The sequence below is a fragment of the Vicugna pacos genome, chromosome 3 (genome assembly GCF_048564905.1).
Source record: "Vicugna pacos chromosome 3, VicPac4, whole genome shotgun sequence".
NCBI lineage: Eukaryota > Metazoa > Chordata > Mammalia > Artiodactyla > Camelidae > Vicugna > Vicugna pacos.
This window is the reverse complement of record NC_132989.1, coordinates 68,244,761-68,260,282: the sequence shown is the minus strand read 5'-3', so window position 1 is coordinate 68,260,282 and position 15,522 is coordinate 68,244,761. Positions and strand designations below refer to the sequence as shown.

General features: G+C 37.9%; 1 protein-coding gene across 1 annotated transcript in view; it reads right to left on the bottom strand.

Annotated features, from left to right (window-relative positions):
* Positions 1-348: 348 nt before the first annotated feature.
* The window catches only part of DMGDH (dimethylglycine dehydrogenase), a 56,880-nt gene continuing 41,706 nt past the window's right edge, over positions 349-15,522 (bottom strand). Inside the window, exons 15-16 of the mRNA XM_006197600.4 lie at positions 6,185-6,319; positions 349-846 (exon numbers count right to left, since the gene is read on the bottom strand). Of these exons, the coding sequence (XP_006197662.2) occupies positions 631-846; positions 6,185-6,319 (351 nt within the window). The 3' untranslated portion in view covers positions 349-630. The remainder of the gene's footprint in view (positions 847-6,184; positions 6,320-15,522) is intronic.

Sequence of the window (15,522 nt, the reverse complement as noted above, 5' to 3'; positions counted from 1 at the left end):
GAAAGGTTTGGAACACTCTGTTCTTTTTCTCAATTTCTCTTCTAAAACAACTTTTGAAAGGACAATAATGATGTCCCATAAAACTGCTTTCAGAGAAGTCACTAAGAAAGTAGATATTTCAGGGAAGTGAATAAAAATGTTACATATATCAAGTTTTACTATGTTCATCATAGATATATTACAAAAAATTAAAATCATCCCTTATTCAAATTTCTCAATGAAGTAAATCATCAAAAAGATTACATTTATTTTTATGTAAAACAATTTATTTTCAGCTAACAAGAACCATATGCATTGTTTCTAAAATTATATAATATCCTCTAATTCAGTTATAATAATGATTATATGTTAGCAAACACTTAAATGTTTTGCTGAATGACTTTCATACACAATAATATGGGGTAATAAAGACATTCATTTCAAATTTCTTCATTTGAAAAAACCATGTAGATCAGTCATCCATTATTCTATCTTGTTAACCAAGAAGAGAAAGGATTTATTAAGATTCTGAATCTAAATTTTGATGCTTTTGAAATGAATTTTTGGTTTCCCCTATTCCCCTGTGAATCAATTATAATTTTGAATACAGTCATATTTCAACCATAATTCAGTTGCCTGCTGAAAATCTTTTCACATTTTGTCCTTTCCACCATTTTTCTGAAGCTGGTTTCTGGTTTGTTCTGTCAACACCAAAGGTTCTTGTATGACAGTTGCCAGGTAGTTTCTGCCTAATAGTTCAACTTCCACTTGCTGTCCCACTTGACTTAGCTCTATAGGGACGTACGCGAAAGCCAGACTCTTCTGGATGCTGTAACTGTAGCTCCCAGACGTTGTGTTGCCAACCACCTGAAACACAAGACCCCACCATCCTCAGCATCTTGGTCGCAGCTCTGCGTGCTTCCTCTTTAGATGAAAATGCTTAAAATATACATTCAACTTACAATCAGAAAGTTGTACAATATGCTGTCTGTGAGGATGACACCAAAAGGAACACTTCACTTTGAGATGAGTAATGAAAGGTGAAAAATTATGAAAAAGACTTCTCAAGAGAAGCATCTATGTTACTCCGAAATTCCTCAGTTCCAAATAACATCTAGTTTCTTAATACCTAGCACTGTTTTGCTCAGTCGCAGAACAAGAGATCAGACAGGAGGAAGAATCAAACATTTTCATTTTGAACTTAAAAAAATTCTCTTCTATCAACAGATTAGCATGATAATAGACACAAAGGAGAAAAATCTAACAACCCAAATGCCAACCTAGTCAACTGTTCTGATTGGGATTTAGAAAATGGCCTGCCAAAAGAGTGCTGAAATAAACTCTACTAATATATCAATAGTCAATGTGAAATGAACAGTCTATATGAATATATACAGCCTTTAACAAGTCCTGGTAGTTGCCAGGCACTTAAATAATTAACTTTACCCTCTCTAGCTCTACCATGTACAAAACATTTTGCTAGATATTCTAGAGAATGAGTAGAGACCTGTTTCCTACCCTCATGAGCTTCCGGCCTAGTTGAGGAATTAACATACAGATACAAGAAACCATAACCAGGAAGTCAAGACAGGCAACATAAGTAAGCCAAGATTTGTTCTGTATTTTGAAGGTGGGCAGAATTAGGTGGGTATAGATAGGAGATGAAACTTCCAGATCAGTGGAGACCTGGAGTTAGGCCTGAATGATCAAAATGAATGAGGATGTTGGGGAGGGGATAGCTCAAGTTGTAGAATGTATGCTTAGCATGCATGAAGTCCTAAATTCAATCCCCAGTACCTCCTCCAAAAATAAAATTAATGAATAAACCTAATTACTGCCCCCCTAAAAGGATGTAGGCGTTAAAAAAAAAAAAGAAATTATTGAGGATGAAACAGGATAACTTGGGATGGCAGACCAGAAGAAAAATAGGGAACATGGAATTGAAATTTAGGAGATGAAAACAAAGATTTTACGCTACTAAAAAAAAAAAACCCTACATAACAAGCTTGATTAGAAGGTAAGAGGAGTTGTGGAAACCAGGTCTAAAGGAAACGATGAAAGAGAAGGAAAAACAGTAAAATGCAAAGAAAAAAAATGACACAGGTTAAAATACCACATTTATAAATGGTAAAAGGAAGACAACAAAAGCAAAATATGATACGTGGCCCTACTCTAAACGGCTCCTCCTGGCTGCGTGACGGTGCATGAGCCCTACAGCCTTAGGTCCAGCGCGGCCGCTGCTCTGCTGGTAGCTGGCACTTGACAACGTCCACGGATGTGCATCAGCCTGGCGATGCTGCAGCTGCCTCAGCACAGGGCCCACTGCGGTCAACGGTCGGACAGTAGCACCTCTTGTCTTTCAGGTGCTAACACATTTATGACATTAAATACAGACTCTTATCTCCGTAGTCCCAGTTTTTAATTATCCCGGTTGAAACCCTGTATCAGAAGCTCTCCATGTAATTTCTAAGCTTATTATGGTGATTTAAAAAGATGTGAATGCATTCATTACTAAAAGCTGCTCTCTGGCAGATTCTCAACTGCCATCATATGGCTGAGATAGTATGTTTCAAAACGGTTTTTTTCCCTCTAGATCAGAGTTCAGTGATAGAAAGCAGGCATTTGCGTCAGGGCAGGTGAGAGTTTTAATCATTGCTTTTGGAAAGACTTTCTTGGTAACTTTGGTTTCACTTCCAAATCTGTAAAACTGAGATCTGTGTTTGGAGCTCTGGAAAAGTTAACCTGATTTTCTTGGGCATCTTAAGAAAACAGGAAGAATCCTGAACAAGTCTCTTAGCCAAATCCCCTAACTCACTGGATCAAAAGCCCACAACCGCTCTTCAGAGACTGTGTGCCCCATTTCCTTGGGCCTTCCCATCTCTCAAAATCCCAGCAGTGATTCGTCCTGCAGTTACTTCTGCATTAGTAGCTTAAAGAAATAGTGCATTTATTTTGTGAACGCTATTCTTAAAATATTTATTGAATGCTTTGCTTTCTGCTAGATTACTTTCATTTCTCCTTTAATTTCTCTCTAATTTAGGGGTTAGTAGCCTACAGTATTTTAGAAATTTGGCCTTTCCTTTTATCTTATTACTAAGTCTCCAGGGTCAGGTTTTCCTTAGCATACATTTTGTATGGTTCTACCTTATAATTATCCAGATCAATTAAATCCACTGCTTCTTTTTGCTCAGTGAATCACAAGAACACTCTCTCCCTCTGCCTTACAGTAGATTCTCAGATTCTTTGTGAAATCAAACACTGGCCTTCTTTTTACCAATATAAACAAGCCTCATTTATGTTTAGCCTTGTCTCATTCTTCTCTTAATGATGAGACTTAAGGCCTGTAACTGACTGAGAGAAGATAACACGGTAAATAGCCTTTGAAAGAGGAAACATAATTTAAACTGGTTGATATATTGTGTTTCTTTGGTGTCTCTGTGTGTTTTAGTTTATTAATGATGAAAAAGGAGATTTTCTAAACCTTCCAAACTTCCTTCCTCAAAAACCTTTTCTTCAGAATTGACTTCCCAGAAAAGCTGCTTTTATGACTAATTAAAGCCCTCCTCAGGCCCAGCCTAATGCCTTGATTTTTAAAAATTAAATTTTACTTAGAATCTTAATCCCTCCCTCCAGCACTGCCCATCTCCCAGTTGGACTCCCCTGTTCCCCAAGGCACTCATCACCCTCCGACAGGCTGTTTTTTAATTCATTATGTTCATTGCTTATGCTTCCCTCCCCTGGAATGTAAGCTCCATGGGGGCAGAGATTCCTGCCTGTTTTGTTCACTGCTGTACCCTTAGCGCCCAGAAAATTGCTGCCACATGGCAGACACTCACATTTGTTGAACAAATAAATGTGTGTCCTATCGCTAGCACTGAAATATTTGCAAGAGTAGAATACCAAATACCAAAGGCAGTACTAGTTCAGACAAAGTCAGGGAGTAAAGATTTTAAAACATTTCATATTGCTCCAGAGTATAAAGAGGATCAAAGAGGGTCATCTGCCTGGTAAAATGATGACCCGACTAAGCATCAAAGAGCAGACAAGCTGTTATCAGGAAATTTAAAAGAAACAGTGTTAGTAACTAAAACTACAATTGAGTTAGCAGCTCTGTGGACAGCTGGCATGTAGTAGGAAAGATGAAAACTGTACTGTGTAAACTCAGGACACAGATACGGCAAAGGAAGTAACATCTAAAAATAGAACGTGGGTTTCCAGGGTTTTTCTGGTTTTTTCCAGCTTTGTTGAGATACAGCTGACATATAACATTGTATAAGTTTAAGGAACAGGTTTCTAGTTTTTAACTTTAACTTGGGTATGGCCACATTTAGGATGACTAAAAATCTGTCGGTTGATCGTGCTTGATGTGGGGTTGCTACAGAACATTACAGCAACATCTCTCTTTCATTCCATGGCCAGGTGAAACAGACTGTCAGTAGAAGGATGGATATGGACCATATTAGGAGAGTAAGAAAGTTGAATGAGGAAAGAGTGAAAAATATAAAACCAAACAAAGATGAGGTGAGGGAAATATAATGACCAGGGAAAAAATTAGAGGTGAAAGAACCTTAGACATTATCTTATCCAGTAGCTTCAGACAGATGAGAAAACTGAGACCCAGAGAAGCTAAGATCAGGTCAAGCAGGCAGTTAACAGCAGAGGGGGTTATCAATGGAATCAAGGGCAAATTTGCAATCAGAGAAAGAACATATTGAGAAACGAGGGCTGAGCCAGAGATCTAGAACAGAAAGAGGAAGTGGAGCCAGAGAGGGAAGAGTAGAAATCATTTAAACAGATGAGCAAACTCAGCATAATTAAAGACAAGGCATTTAAGAAAGAGCTTGAGATCTGAGAAAAGATCTATTGGCTCATCATATCTAATAACATCTGCCTGTTACTCGGATGTGTAGAAACTGTGGGTATACAATGAAGTGCTAAGGAGAATGCAGCAGGCATTAGAGACAGAGAGAAGAGCAAATGGGGTATTCATTATGGCTTAGGAGAAAGAATAAGTAATTCAAAGTCCAACTATACCTGGGTCACAAATCAGCTCCATCAGTCACTAGCTGTGTAACCTCAAGCAAGCTACTTAACCTCTCTGAGCTCCAAAGCCTCATCTTTAAATGGGAATGATCACACATATCTAGGATAATGTTGTACAAGTCAGTAAGAGCACGTGAAAAATATCCAGCACAACAGGAACTTTGTAGACATTAGTTCCACATCAAAGTGACCCATGCCTCAACTCAAATGGCCACTTTCTTAGTAATCCAAAGGCTGAGATTTGGGGCCACAGGTTCATCCTACCTCCAGTGCTCATTTTGTCACTGAAGTGATGGGGAAAATGGAAACAAGTATTAAGCAGGATGGAATGCATAAAGAAAAAAAAAAACCCGGGCATAGAATCTGTGAGTCTTCGGGTACTGACCACAGAGACCCTGTTCAACACAGAACAGCTGTTTAGATGAGTCTTGAAGGTCCTGTGGTTGCCACCTGCTCCAAGTCGAGTGTCCCTGCCTGGTAACAGCAGCCAAAACACAGCAAGATGTTGAGCCAAGTTGGGTTGCATGAGTAGTCATAAGAAGTAGAGGAAGTGAAGCTCTGTTGGTAAGTTACCTAACTCCGGCTTTACTGAATACCAACACAGAAAATGAAATGCAGCATTCCTAAATGAAAAGAAGGTAATCTTACTCCTCCTGAAGAACCAAAAGATTTCCACTTTCCATGTTACTTTCTAAGGTTCTACCCTCCCTTGTCATAGATGCTTTCACTTCGGAAAATTTATTATCTGCTAATGCGCTAAGGTAAGAATTGCCTTCTTCTGAAAGATCCTTGAGAAGCTAAGTCAGAATCCCCAAATCTTTATAAAATCTCTCTTGCATTCACAGATGTGGAGGTGTCGTGAGCAAACAGATCATTTTACCCTCTAAATCACACCTTTCTCATCATCCAATGTATTTCAAGTCCTTGGGTTTGTTTTGTTTGATGAAATAAAATAAACACATTTGCAAAAATGAGCAGCATTTCATTTTCCTTTCAGTTAATTAATGTCTGTTCCTTGAATGTCAGTTCAGAAATCCAAAGAGTATCATCTCACCAAGAGATAAATAACTAGCCAAAAACTGCAAGAGGAAACAGAGACGAGGAGAGTTTCTGCAGTAGAAACACTGCAGGGGCCCGTGGCCATGAGGTCCTCAGCACTCACCTTGCCATTCCACCAGACGCTTTCATTTCCCTCTGGATCGACATCGTCCGTTGCCAAGGTGAGGCAGACCAGTCTCCGTGTCAGCCCCTTGGCTCTAATCTGTTTCAGTGCTTGCTTGCCTATGAAGTCTGCGGGCTGCAGAAATCCAAGATAATGATGATGAATGAACACTCAGACAGTGTGACAAGGTTAGAGATGCAAGCATTTAAATCTGTCTTTGCTATTTTCTCGCCAATTACACATTAAATAAAAATACAGATTGGATCAAACGTCTAGACAAATATTTCTTAGTCCTCAAATGACAGTATCCACCACCTATTCCTTCAGAATAGGTTACACTTAAGGGTAATAACTTGTGATAATTTTACCAGAACTACCTATGCAGAAAAGCAGAAGGCATGATACTGCGATGGTGGATTATGAAAGTGACCCTTGTATGTAACGGTTCTGGACAGTGGGACTGGCGGGCAGCAAGCCGGGTGCAACTCAAATTTCTACCTAAAGTAAGCCTTTCACAAGAAAGAAATTCACTTTTTTGAAATGTGATGCCAAAACACCTCCAAAAAGTCTACATTTTTTTTCCTTCTTCAGAATAATGGTCCCAGGAATGTATTAACCTACTGGGGTGCATCATTAGTTCATTCAGGCAATTTATTGAGCTCCTACTGCATGTGAGGCATCATGCTAGGCCCTGTATGGGTTGCGAAATTAAGTCTGACAGAGACATTTTGATTAAAGAACTTATTCTCTAATGCTGTGCTTTTCAACCTTTTTTCCTCCTCTTTCCCTGCAACACATGCGAGATGACATTCCTGTTCCTAATGCATTCTCCTGGGCACACTCAGGGTTGTTCCCACAGAGATCACCTTGAATCTATTCTTACACATTACAACAGTAGGAATCATGCAAACGTCAGTAACATGCTTTACAACTGAATGGGACAAACAAGTGAGTGATGACTCCTCAGTGGAGACATTTAGCTACTACGGGAGACAATTCTATCCAACCAGAATGTCAGGGACACGTGACAAGTGTGAGAAACTGCAGGTGCTAAGAGCAGTGAGGGTGCAGAGGAGGGAAAGCTGACCCAGGTGGGATGCTGCGGAAAGGCTTCTACCTGTATTTGCCCATCTCTTAACTTATAAGTAAAAGGAAGAACTGGTGATCTCTAAACCACACTCCGGGGAGTTAGATTTAATTCGAGATTATAATGTGGAAGACAAAATTCTCAAAACAGTTCTCATAGACTACTCTCTGAAAGAAAAGACTCAATTTTAATTGCTTCAGTGCTCCAGGAAGAAAGGATTGGGTACAGTAAGTCCCTTCACCTCTCAGTGGAGCAGCAGGAGGGATCCTCACACTCTGTCTGAGACTCTCCCCAGTTCACTCCTTTATGGATTCAGAACTTCTAAGACAAGCCCACAAAGAAGTATGATTTCTATGAATAGCACAATTAAATTGCTGACTGCACAGGGAGCTAAAGAAAGTTTCCACTGGCCAAGGTTAAAACCACTGCAAAATCAAAGTCCAATTCTCTCCTCTTTGTTGTGATCCAGATAGTGAGAACCAACTGCAAGCCTTACTATGAAGCCAGATAAAGATTCAAAGACTTGAACCTGTGTTATTTAAGACAGGACTACTGGGGAAAAGCAAAACTACATACACACAGGAAGAGCTTGATTCATTTGAATTTTTATGTAGGATAAATTTAGTGTCACCACACAAGTCATAGCAAACCAAAGTTCATTATAGTTAAAATATGTATATGTAAATACAGAAAGAACTCTATATTTTTTTTTTTGCTATCTTTTCAAAAGAAGACATGCTATCATGCATACATGATGACCAGGGTGCTTTTTAGAGTTCTTGTCTATATAGGAAGTCAATGACTGCAATGAAAAAAGTCTCACACTTCATTGTGTAGAAAAGCACTTAGAACAATCCTGAGCGGCCACGCACTCCACTGTGTGATTTGTGGAGTGTCAGGAGAGCCTCAACAGTCTCCTCACCGCCTATTATGGAATCTGAGTCTTTTTGAGATTCATTGAAATCTTGAAAGTTTTGAGTCCTCCTGAGTCCCTATTACAGAATTTTCTTTCAATTATATACTCAACTCTTGTTATGCCCCTGCTATGGGATCATATACTAGACACAGGGTAGTCAAAACTAAATAGAACATGGTCATGTAGCTTCTGGGAGGCCCCTGAGGAGGTGCGACCCCTTTCCTCCCCATCACAACATGCCCAGTGCTGAAATTATTTTGTCTCCTTAATGTTTTAATGTATTAGAGATAAAAAAAAACAATAGTTTAAGATGACTGGAAACATGGTAGAACATGACAGTTGACAGCATACAAATCTGCTATACCAGTTTGAGACATGACTTGATGTGGCTTCTGTTTGTTTCATGAGAGTATAAAAAATCACCTCATTTTGTTAATTTAAAACAAAAAATGTCTAATGCACATGTAAGGCAGAAATGCAAACAAACAGATGCTATGTTAAGGATGGGGGCTCAAGAAGGCATATGATCAGTTCCATCTGCGGTGGGAGAGTGGGGCTGGGGCAGCGATCTGTCAGCAACAGTTTTATAGAGGAAGCATGGTGAGCTGGGTTTGCAAGATGAGGCTTCATGATAACTACTGTCTGCATAGCTTCTCCCAAAGTCCTTTGACCTTGCCAACAACCCACAGATGGTGGATTTGGGGTCTAAGAGAAATAAGGTAACTTAGCCCAAGACACCAACAAACTGGTTAAGAACCACGCTCTCAGGAGTCCCGGCCCCAGTCCTTTCACTGTGGGCTGCCTTCACTGAGCCACTTAAGTCAGTATCTGCTACATCTCAGAGGGGCAGTGGGGAAACTGGCCACAACCAAAGCTTTCAGGGGTGGGGACTTTTGGGGGTGCTGGACAAGAACTATTGGGGTGGGCTCTGGGGGGGGATGAGAGGAATAGAGGTGCTGGAAGGGGAACCTAACTGCCAAACTCACAATTTCACCAAAGTCTAGGCAGGAACATAAGGTACCAGTTAATCACAAGAAATAGGAAAACTTCCTTTAGAAGGGAAAAATTAAAGTAATAAATTCAGTGAAAAATTAATACTATTAATAAATCATATTTACAGTATATTAGGCCCTTGCTGTGTGCCAGACGCTATGCTGAGGGCTTTAAACCATGAGCTCATTTCCTCCTTGTAACATTCCTGTAAGACAGAGAATTTTATCTCCAGCTTATGAAGAGGTGGCCCAGCAAAGTCTTTCCTAAAGCTCAGTTACGTAAGTCCGCACCTTTAGATTTTATCCATATGTATTTTTTAAATGACTATGCCTGGAGTCTATCATTGGCAGGCACAGTTGATGTAAATACTCTCAAGAATGTTTCTTTTAAATTATTTCTAGGTAGCTTGAACCTGTTTTGAAGGACATTCACTACACATTATTTTTTGTACTACGTGAAAGGGTTTTAAAAACACCCTAAAGGTCAGTATTAATGAAATTTAACATCTCTATCGGTATGCCCCTGGATTAGTAAGTGATCTTGTCAGCAATATCATCCTCAAACATGAATGAAAACAATACTTTAACAAACAACAAAAACCTAATTAAAAGTAAGGAACACATACTTAAAACACAGACAAGATGTGTCACCTGCCCCGAGACAATTCTCCCTTCTCAAGCTAACCTTCAGCTTGACTTGGGAAGATTTAAAGTGCTGTTATAGCATTTTATTCTCATTTTACTTGGCTTTCTTCCCAAGATTGTAGACTTTATTATATAGTTATTAATTATAAATGAGAAAGGAAAATGTATCTGAAGGGTTAGTGCTGTGATTAAAATTGGTGATTTCAGGATGACCTGAGAACAGAAATAAATTTCTTTAATGAGTCACTACCAAACTAACTATATAAATAGCTGTTAATATCTTTGAGAAACACAGAAGTTTCTGGGACACTGAGATTATATCTCAAAATAGTTTGGGCTTGTATTTTTTATCCATTTTAAAAAGCAGTAAGAGCCACTAAAACAACCACCTGTAATACATCCTAAATTTAACACCCACATAGATGAAAACATTAAGTACATTTTAAGTGAAATGTAATTACTCATCTCTTATTAGCTTTCTTAAAAGCAAACTTATTAACTAAAAGCACACAGAAATGAAAAAAGTTCAACCAGTGTATTTTTGATTGTGCCTCTTACAGCAATGGAGAATTTTCACATATGTAGCTAAAGTCGAATCTGACAGCAGCAGTGGAAGCAAGGTTTTGATATGAAGTCAGGGTAGTGGGCTCTTACATTCCAACAGAGATTATGAAAACCTAGTCTTGGGCCTTTTCTGTTCATTTGTTTGGAGCTAAAACTCATCAGAAAATTCAAGGCAGTCATCAGTTTGATTGACTTTTTTGGCCACATTCCTTTGCAACCTAAATATTAAAAGTTTTCAAAGGCATGAGAGAATCAGCGCAACATCCTGGGTCCCAAGCAAGCTCCCCTTAGAAGCCAGGCTCAGTACTGCTCGTGGAATCCTGCCCCTACATTTACAGATGTGGACAGAGCTGCAGAGAGGCCCACTGGTCACCAGTTACTGTAAGTGGCAGAGCAGAGATGAAAATCCAGGTGGCAGACTTCTGCCACGGTCCCTCAACACATTTCTGAAAAGTTCCTCATTTAAAATGGGACTCAGGGGTCACCATTTAAAAACAGTTCTAATGGGAATCCCTTTGGAAAGCACTCGGACATTACCAACCATGCTGTTCATGTAAACCTTAACTTTCTCTGGTCAGTTGTCAAATACCAGACACCTGTGTTTGTCTCACGGTCCAACTATTAAAGCTGTATAGTGGATTCAGTCATTTTGGGGAATGGATCCGATCGGCCCATCACCCTCATCGAGACAAATTATGCCATCATTCATTTCATAGTCATACCATTAGAATCACAGAAGTTTTGAAGCAGGCAGAAAACTTAATCCAATGTCATTTTTCATATGAGAAAATTAATGTTCAAAGTTAAGGGTCTTGCCCAAAGTGACAAAGTGAGTTAGCACCAAACCTTGAACCTAGGCTTTCCAGTTCTCAGTTCCTTTTCCACTATGCAGAGCTTTGTAAACAGTCCACATAAGTTTATAATAACCACAACTTCAGTATCTCTTTACTAGCAAAATATTCAATTATTAACATAGCGACTCCAGTCTGTTATTATTGGCAGGAAAAGAATACTCCCACATTCACATAGTTTTCATTCTCTGTTCTTGGCAATTTAAAAGAAACAATTCATCTAGCATTTTTTCTAACCAAAATTATAAATCAGTAAAGTATTCCTTCTCAAAATTAGCATTTAGTATAACTAGAAAAGGGACTATTAACCAAAATAAAGGTAGGGATACATCAAAACCTGGAGAAAATCTTCCAAATATGAGTCCTGAGCCACACCAATAATTAGGTCAATTAGCATCCAAACCCAACAAGATGTTTCAAAACAAAAATAACCCCCATTATGTGTGTTTTTATGACTTTGACTAGATTCAATATTAAAGAAAATATGAATTTTTTTGTAGAATAGATAAACAAGATTATACTGTATAGCACAGGGAAATATATACAAGATCTTGTAGTAGCTCACAGCGAAAAAAAATGTGACAACGAATATATGGATGTTCATGTATAACTGAAAAATTGTGCTCTATGCTGGAATTTGACACAACATTGTAAAATGACTATAACGCAATAAAACAAGTTTTTAAAAAAAGAAAATATGCATTTTTTAGTTTTTGAGTCTGAGGATTCACAGGAAAATCGTGAAATGGACCTGTGGCTTTAATGGACCAGATGTAGTTTTATGCATAACTCCATTAGCAACAATTAGAATGTAGTTTTTGTAATAGTTCTCATCTTCCTAGACTACAGCAAAGAACAACTGCTCATCTGGTGCTTTAAGTTAAGCACTTAAGCATAAATGCAAAGTAAAGAATTTTTTAAGGAAATAAGAAAAACACAAATAAATGAGGCCTTAATAGGGACCCAACATCTTTCTTGCTGGGGTCTTCAAAAAACTGAAAGGTCTTTCTCTATAATTGTTTTTCCCTAAAAGATTTTTTTAGATTAAATTCACTAAGATGGAAGGGGAACTAACATTTACTGAGGTATCAAATGTGCTTTATCTCACAAAAACTTCTAAGGGGGCTATTTTCTTCATTTTACAGATGATAAAAACTGAACTGCTTATAGGTTAAGCAACTTATTCAGTTTTAGAACCAGTAAGTGGCAGAGCCATGATTCAAACCCTTTGAACACTTACCAAGCACCTGTGAATTATCAGACACAGCGCTAGCCCGAGGGATTCTTGGCCTCAGTCCCCAAGGAATTCACAGTCTAGCTGAGGAGGCAGCCAGTACGACAAGGTGTGAAAATACCACAGTAAAGTACAGGGTGCTATAGAAGAGGGGTCCCAACACCATTGGCTTTAATTGCCACCTACATATGAATGATCCAAATCCAGACTCTCAGAGCAGAGGTTTCCAAACCCATGTGCTCAGCTGCCACCCAAGACTCCACTTGGCTGTCCCATAGACCCCACCCTCACAAGTCCTTCCAGCCTCCAAATCACACCCCTCCTGTATTTCCTGGTTCATTAACAGTATCCTAGATCCTTCTTTCCACTCCCTTCACAGGTAGTCCTCCACATGGTCTCCATCCTCCCTCTTACTATCACTGACACCTCTTTCTTGTCCATCCTATGGCCATTTCCTTAGTAAAAGGGAAAAATCATGTTATCTCAATGGATGCAGTTGAGGCCTTCAACATCTCACCCCTGGATTTCTTTAGTAATTGGGAAAGTGATCTCCCAGTCACCAGGGTAATTCCCTTTTAACCTGTTTTCCATCACCGGAGTGTCACTCCTTACTCAAAATCCTTCAATGGCTTCTCAGTATCTCCAAGATACACTCCAAATTCCCTAGCCTTGCGGAGGAGACCCTTCATGATGAAGTCCCAGTACTTCTCTAGCATTATCTCTTGACACTGCTTTCAGCAAAAAATTATCTGCTGGGCATCTGCTACGTGCCAACTCTGATAGGTGCTGGGGATAAAATACATTTGGTAAACAAAATGTATTTTGTATTGCCAGAACCTGTACTTGAGATGATTACATAAAAAGATTGAGAAAAATGAACAGAATAATTGCAAACTGTAACACATCCTAAAAGAAGGATGTAGCTGCAAAGTTTCTTTTAAAAATTACCGAATAAAATACAATAATAGAGAAAAAAGCAATACATTATTACTAAGTGGGTTTTATGCCAAAATTAAAATTGGGTTAACAGTTGAGAATAAATGTAATTCACTGTATAACAAAGTAAAAAGGAAAAATCATGTTACCTCAATGGATGCAGAAAAAGCACTTGCCAAAATCTTGTATTTCTAATTTAAAAACAAACAAAACTTTCAGCACTAAGAATAGAAAGGAATGTCCTCAACCTGATAAAGAGCATCTATGAAAAATCTACAGCTTGCTCTATAAAAACCTACAGCTAACATCGTACTTGATGATGAACAACTGATGATGATGAATATTATCCATCTAAAATTAAGAAAGAAGATAAGCATGTCTACTCTTAACATTTCTATTTAACTTTGTTGCAGTTTCAACCAGTGGAGGTTCTAGCCAGTGCAATCAGGGAAGAAAAAGAAATGAAAGGCATCCAGATTAGGAAAGACAAAAAAAAGCTTTTTTTTTTTTTAAATACAACGCAATTATCCATGGAGAAAATCCAGTGGGATCTATAAAAGAAAGAACTACACAAAAAGTACTAGGACTACTAAGTGGGCTTAACAAAGCTGCAGAATGTAAGATCTACATATAAAACGCATTGTTTTCTATAATTGTTTGAAATTAACAAATGAAAATTGAAATTAAAAATGCCATTTACAATAGTGTCAAAATATAAAACACTTAAGAATAGATCTGTAAAAAGATATGCAAGACCTACAAACTACAAAACATTCTTAGAATTAAAGATTACCTAAATAAACAGAGAGATATACCTTATTCATGAGCTGGAAAATTTGAATTGATCTATAGATACAATGCAATTTCAATCAAAATCCCAGGAGGCTTTTTAATTCATGGAAATTCAAAGGACCTAGAACAGCTAAAACAACTTTGTGAAAGAAGAACAAAGTTGCAGGGCTATCACAACCTGATTTAAGCTACAGTAATCAAGTCATTATGGTATTGGTATCAAGAAAGATAAACAGATCAATAGAACACAGTCGAGTCCAGAAACAAACATATATGGACAACTGTTTTTTGATAAAGGTACAAAGGCAGTGCAATTCGAATGTATAGTCTTTTCTCACAAATGGTGCTGCCACAATTGGACATTTATATGCTAAAAAATAACCTTCAATTGATATCTTGTACCAGTTACAAAAATTAACTAAATATGAATCACAGATCTAAATGTAAAAAGATGATAAAACCTCTAAAAGAAAACAGCAGAAAATCTTTGTGAATTTGAGTTAGGAAAAGATTTCTTAGATACAACATGAAAAGCATGATCCATAAAAGTACAAGGACTTTAAAATTTCAAAAATTAAAAACTTCAGCTCTTTGAAAGTCACTTTTAGACAAATGAAGATTTAAGACACAGACTGGGAAAAAAATATTTCCAAAGCATGTACCTGATAAGGACTTGTACCTAGAATATATAAAGAACTTTCAACACTCAAAAATAGGGCGAAAAAAGAAACCAGTTAAAAATGAGTAAAAACTTAACCAGATACCTTACAAAAGAAGAGACAGGAATGGCAGACAGGCACATAAAAAGATGTTCAGCATCAAGTCATTTAGGAGATAAATAAAAACCATGGTAAGATACCACTACACATCTCTTACAGTGACTAAAGTTAAAAAGGCTGACCACAACAACCGCTCGGCGAGGATGTAGAGAAACAGGAAATCTCATATACTGCTGGTGGGAATGTAAAACATAAAAAAGGGTACACCACTTTGTAAAACAGTTTCTTTAAAAGTTGACATATACCTGCCATTTTATCCAGCCATTCTACCCCATATTTACTCAACAGAAAAGAAAGCCATAGTCCATACAAATATACGGATGTTCATTGCCATTTTATTTGTAATAACTCTAAACTGGAAACAACCCAAAAGTTAGTCAATGAGCATATAAACAAATTGTGTTATATACATACAATGAAATCCTACAAAAAAAGAGGCAAAAATTTCCTTGGGGGCATGTTTTTTTTTTTTACATTTTTTATTGATTCATAATCGTTTTACAGTGTTGTGTCAAATTCCAGTGTTCAGCACAATTTTTCAT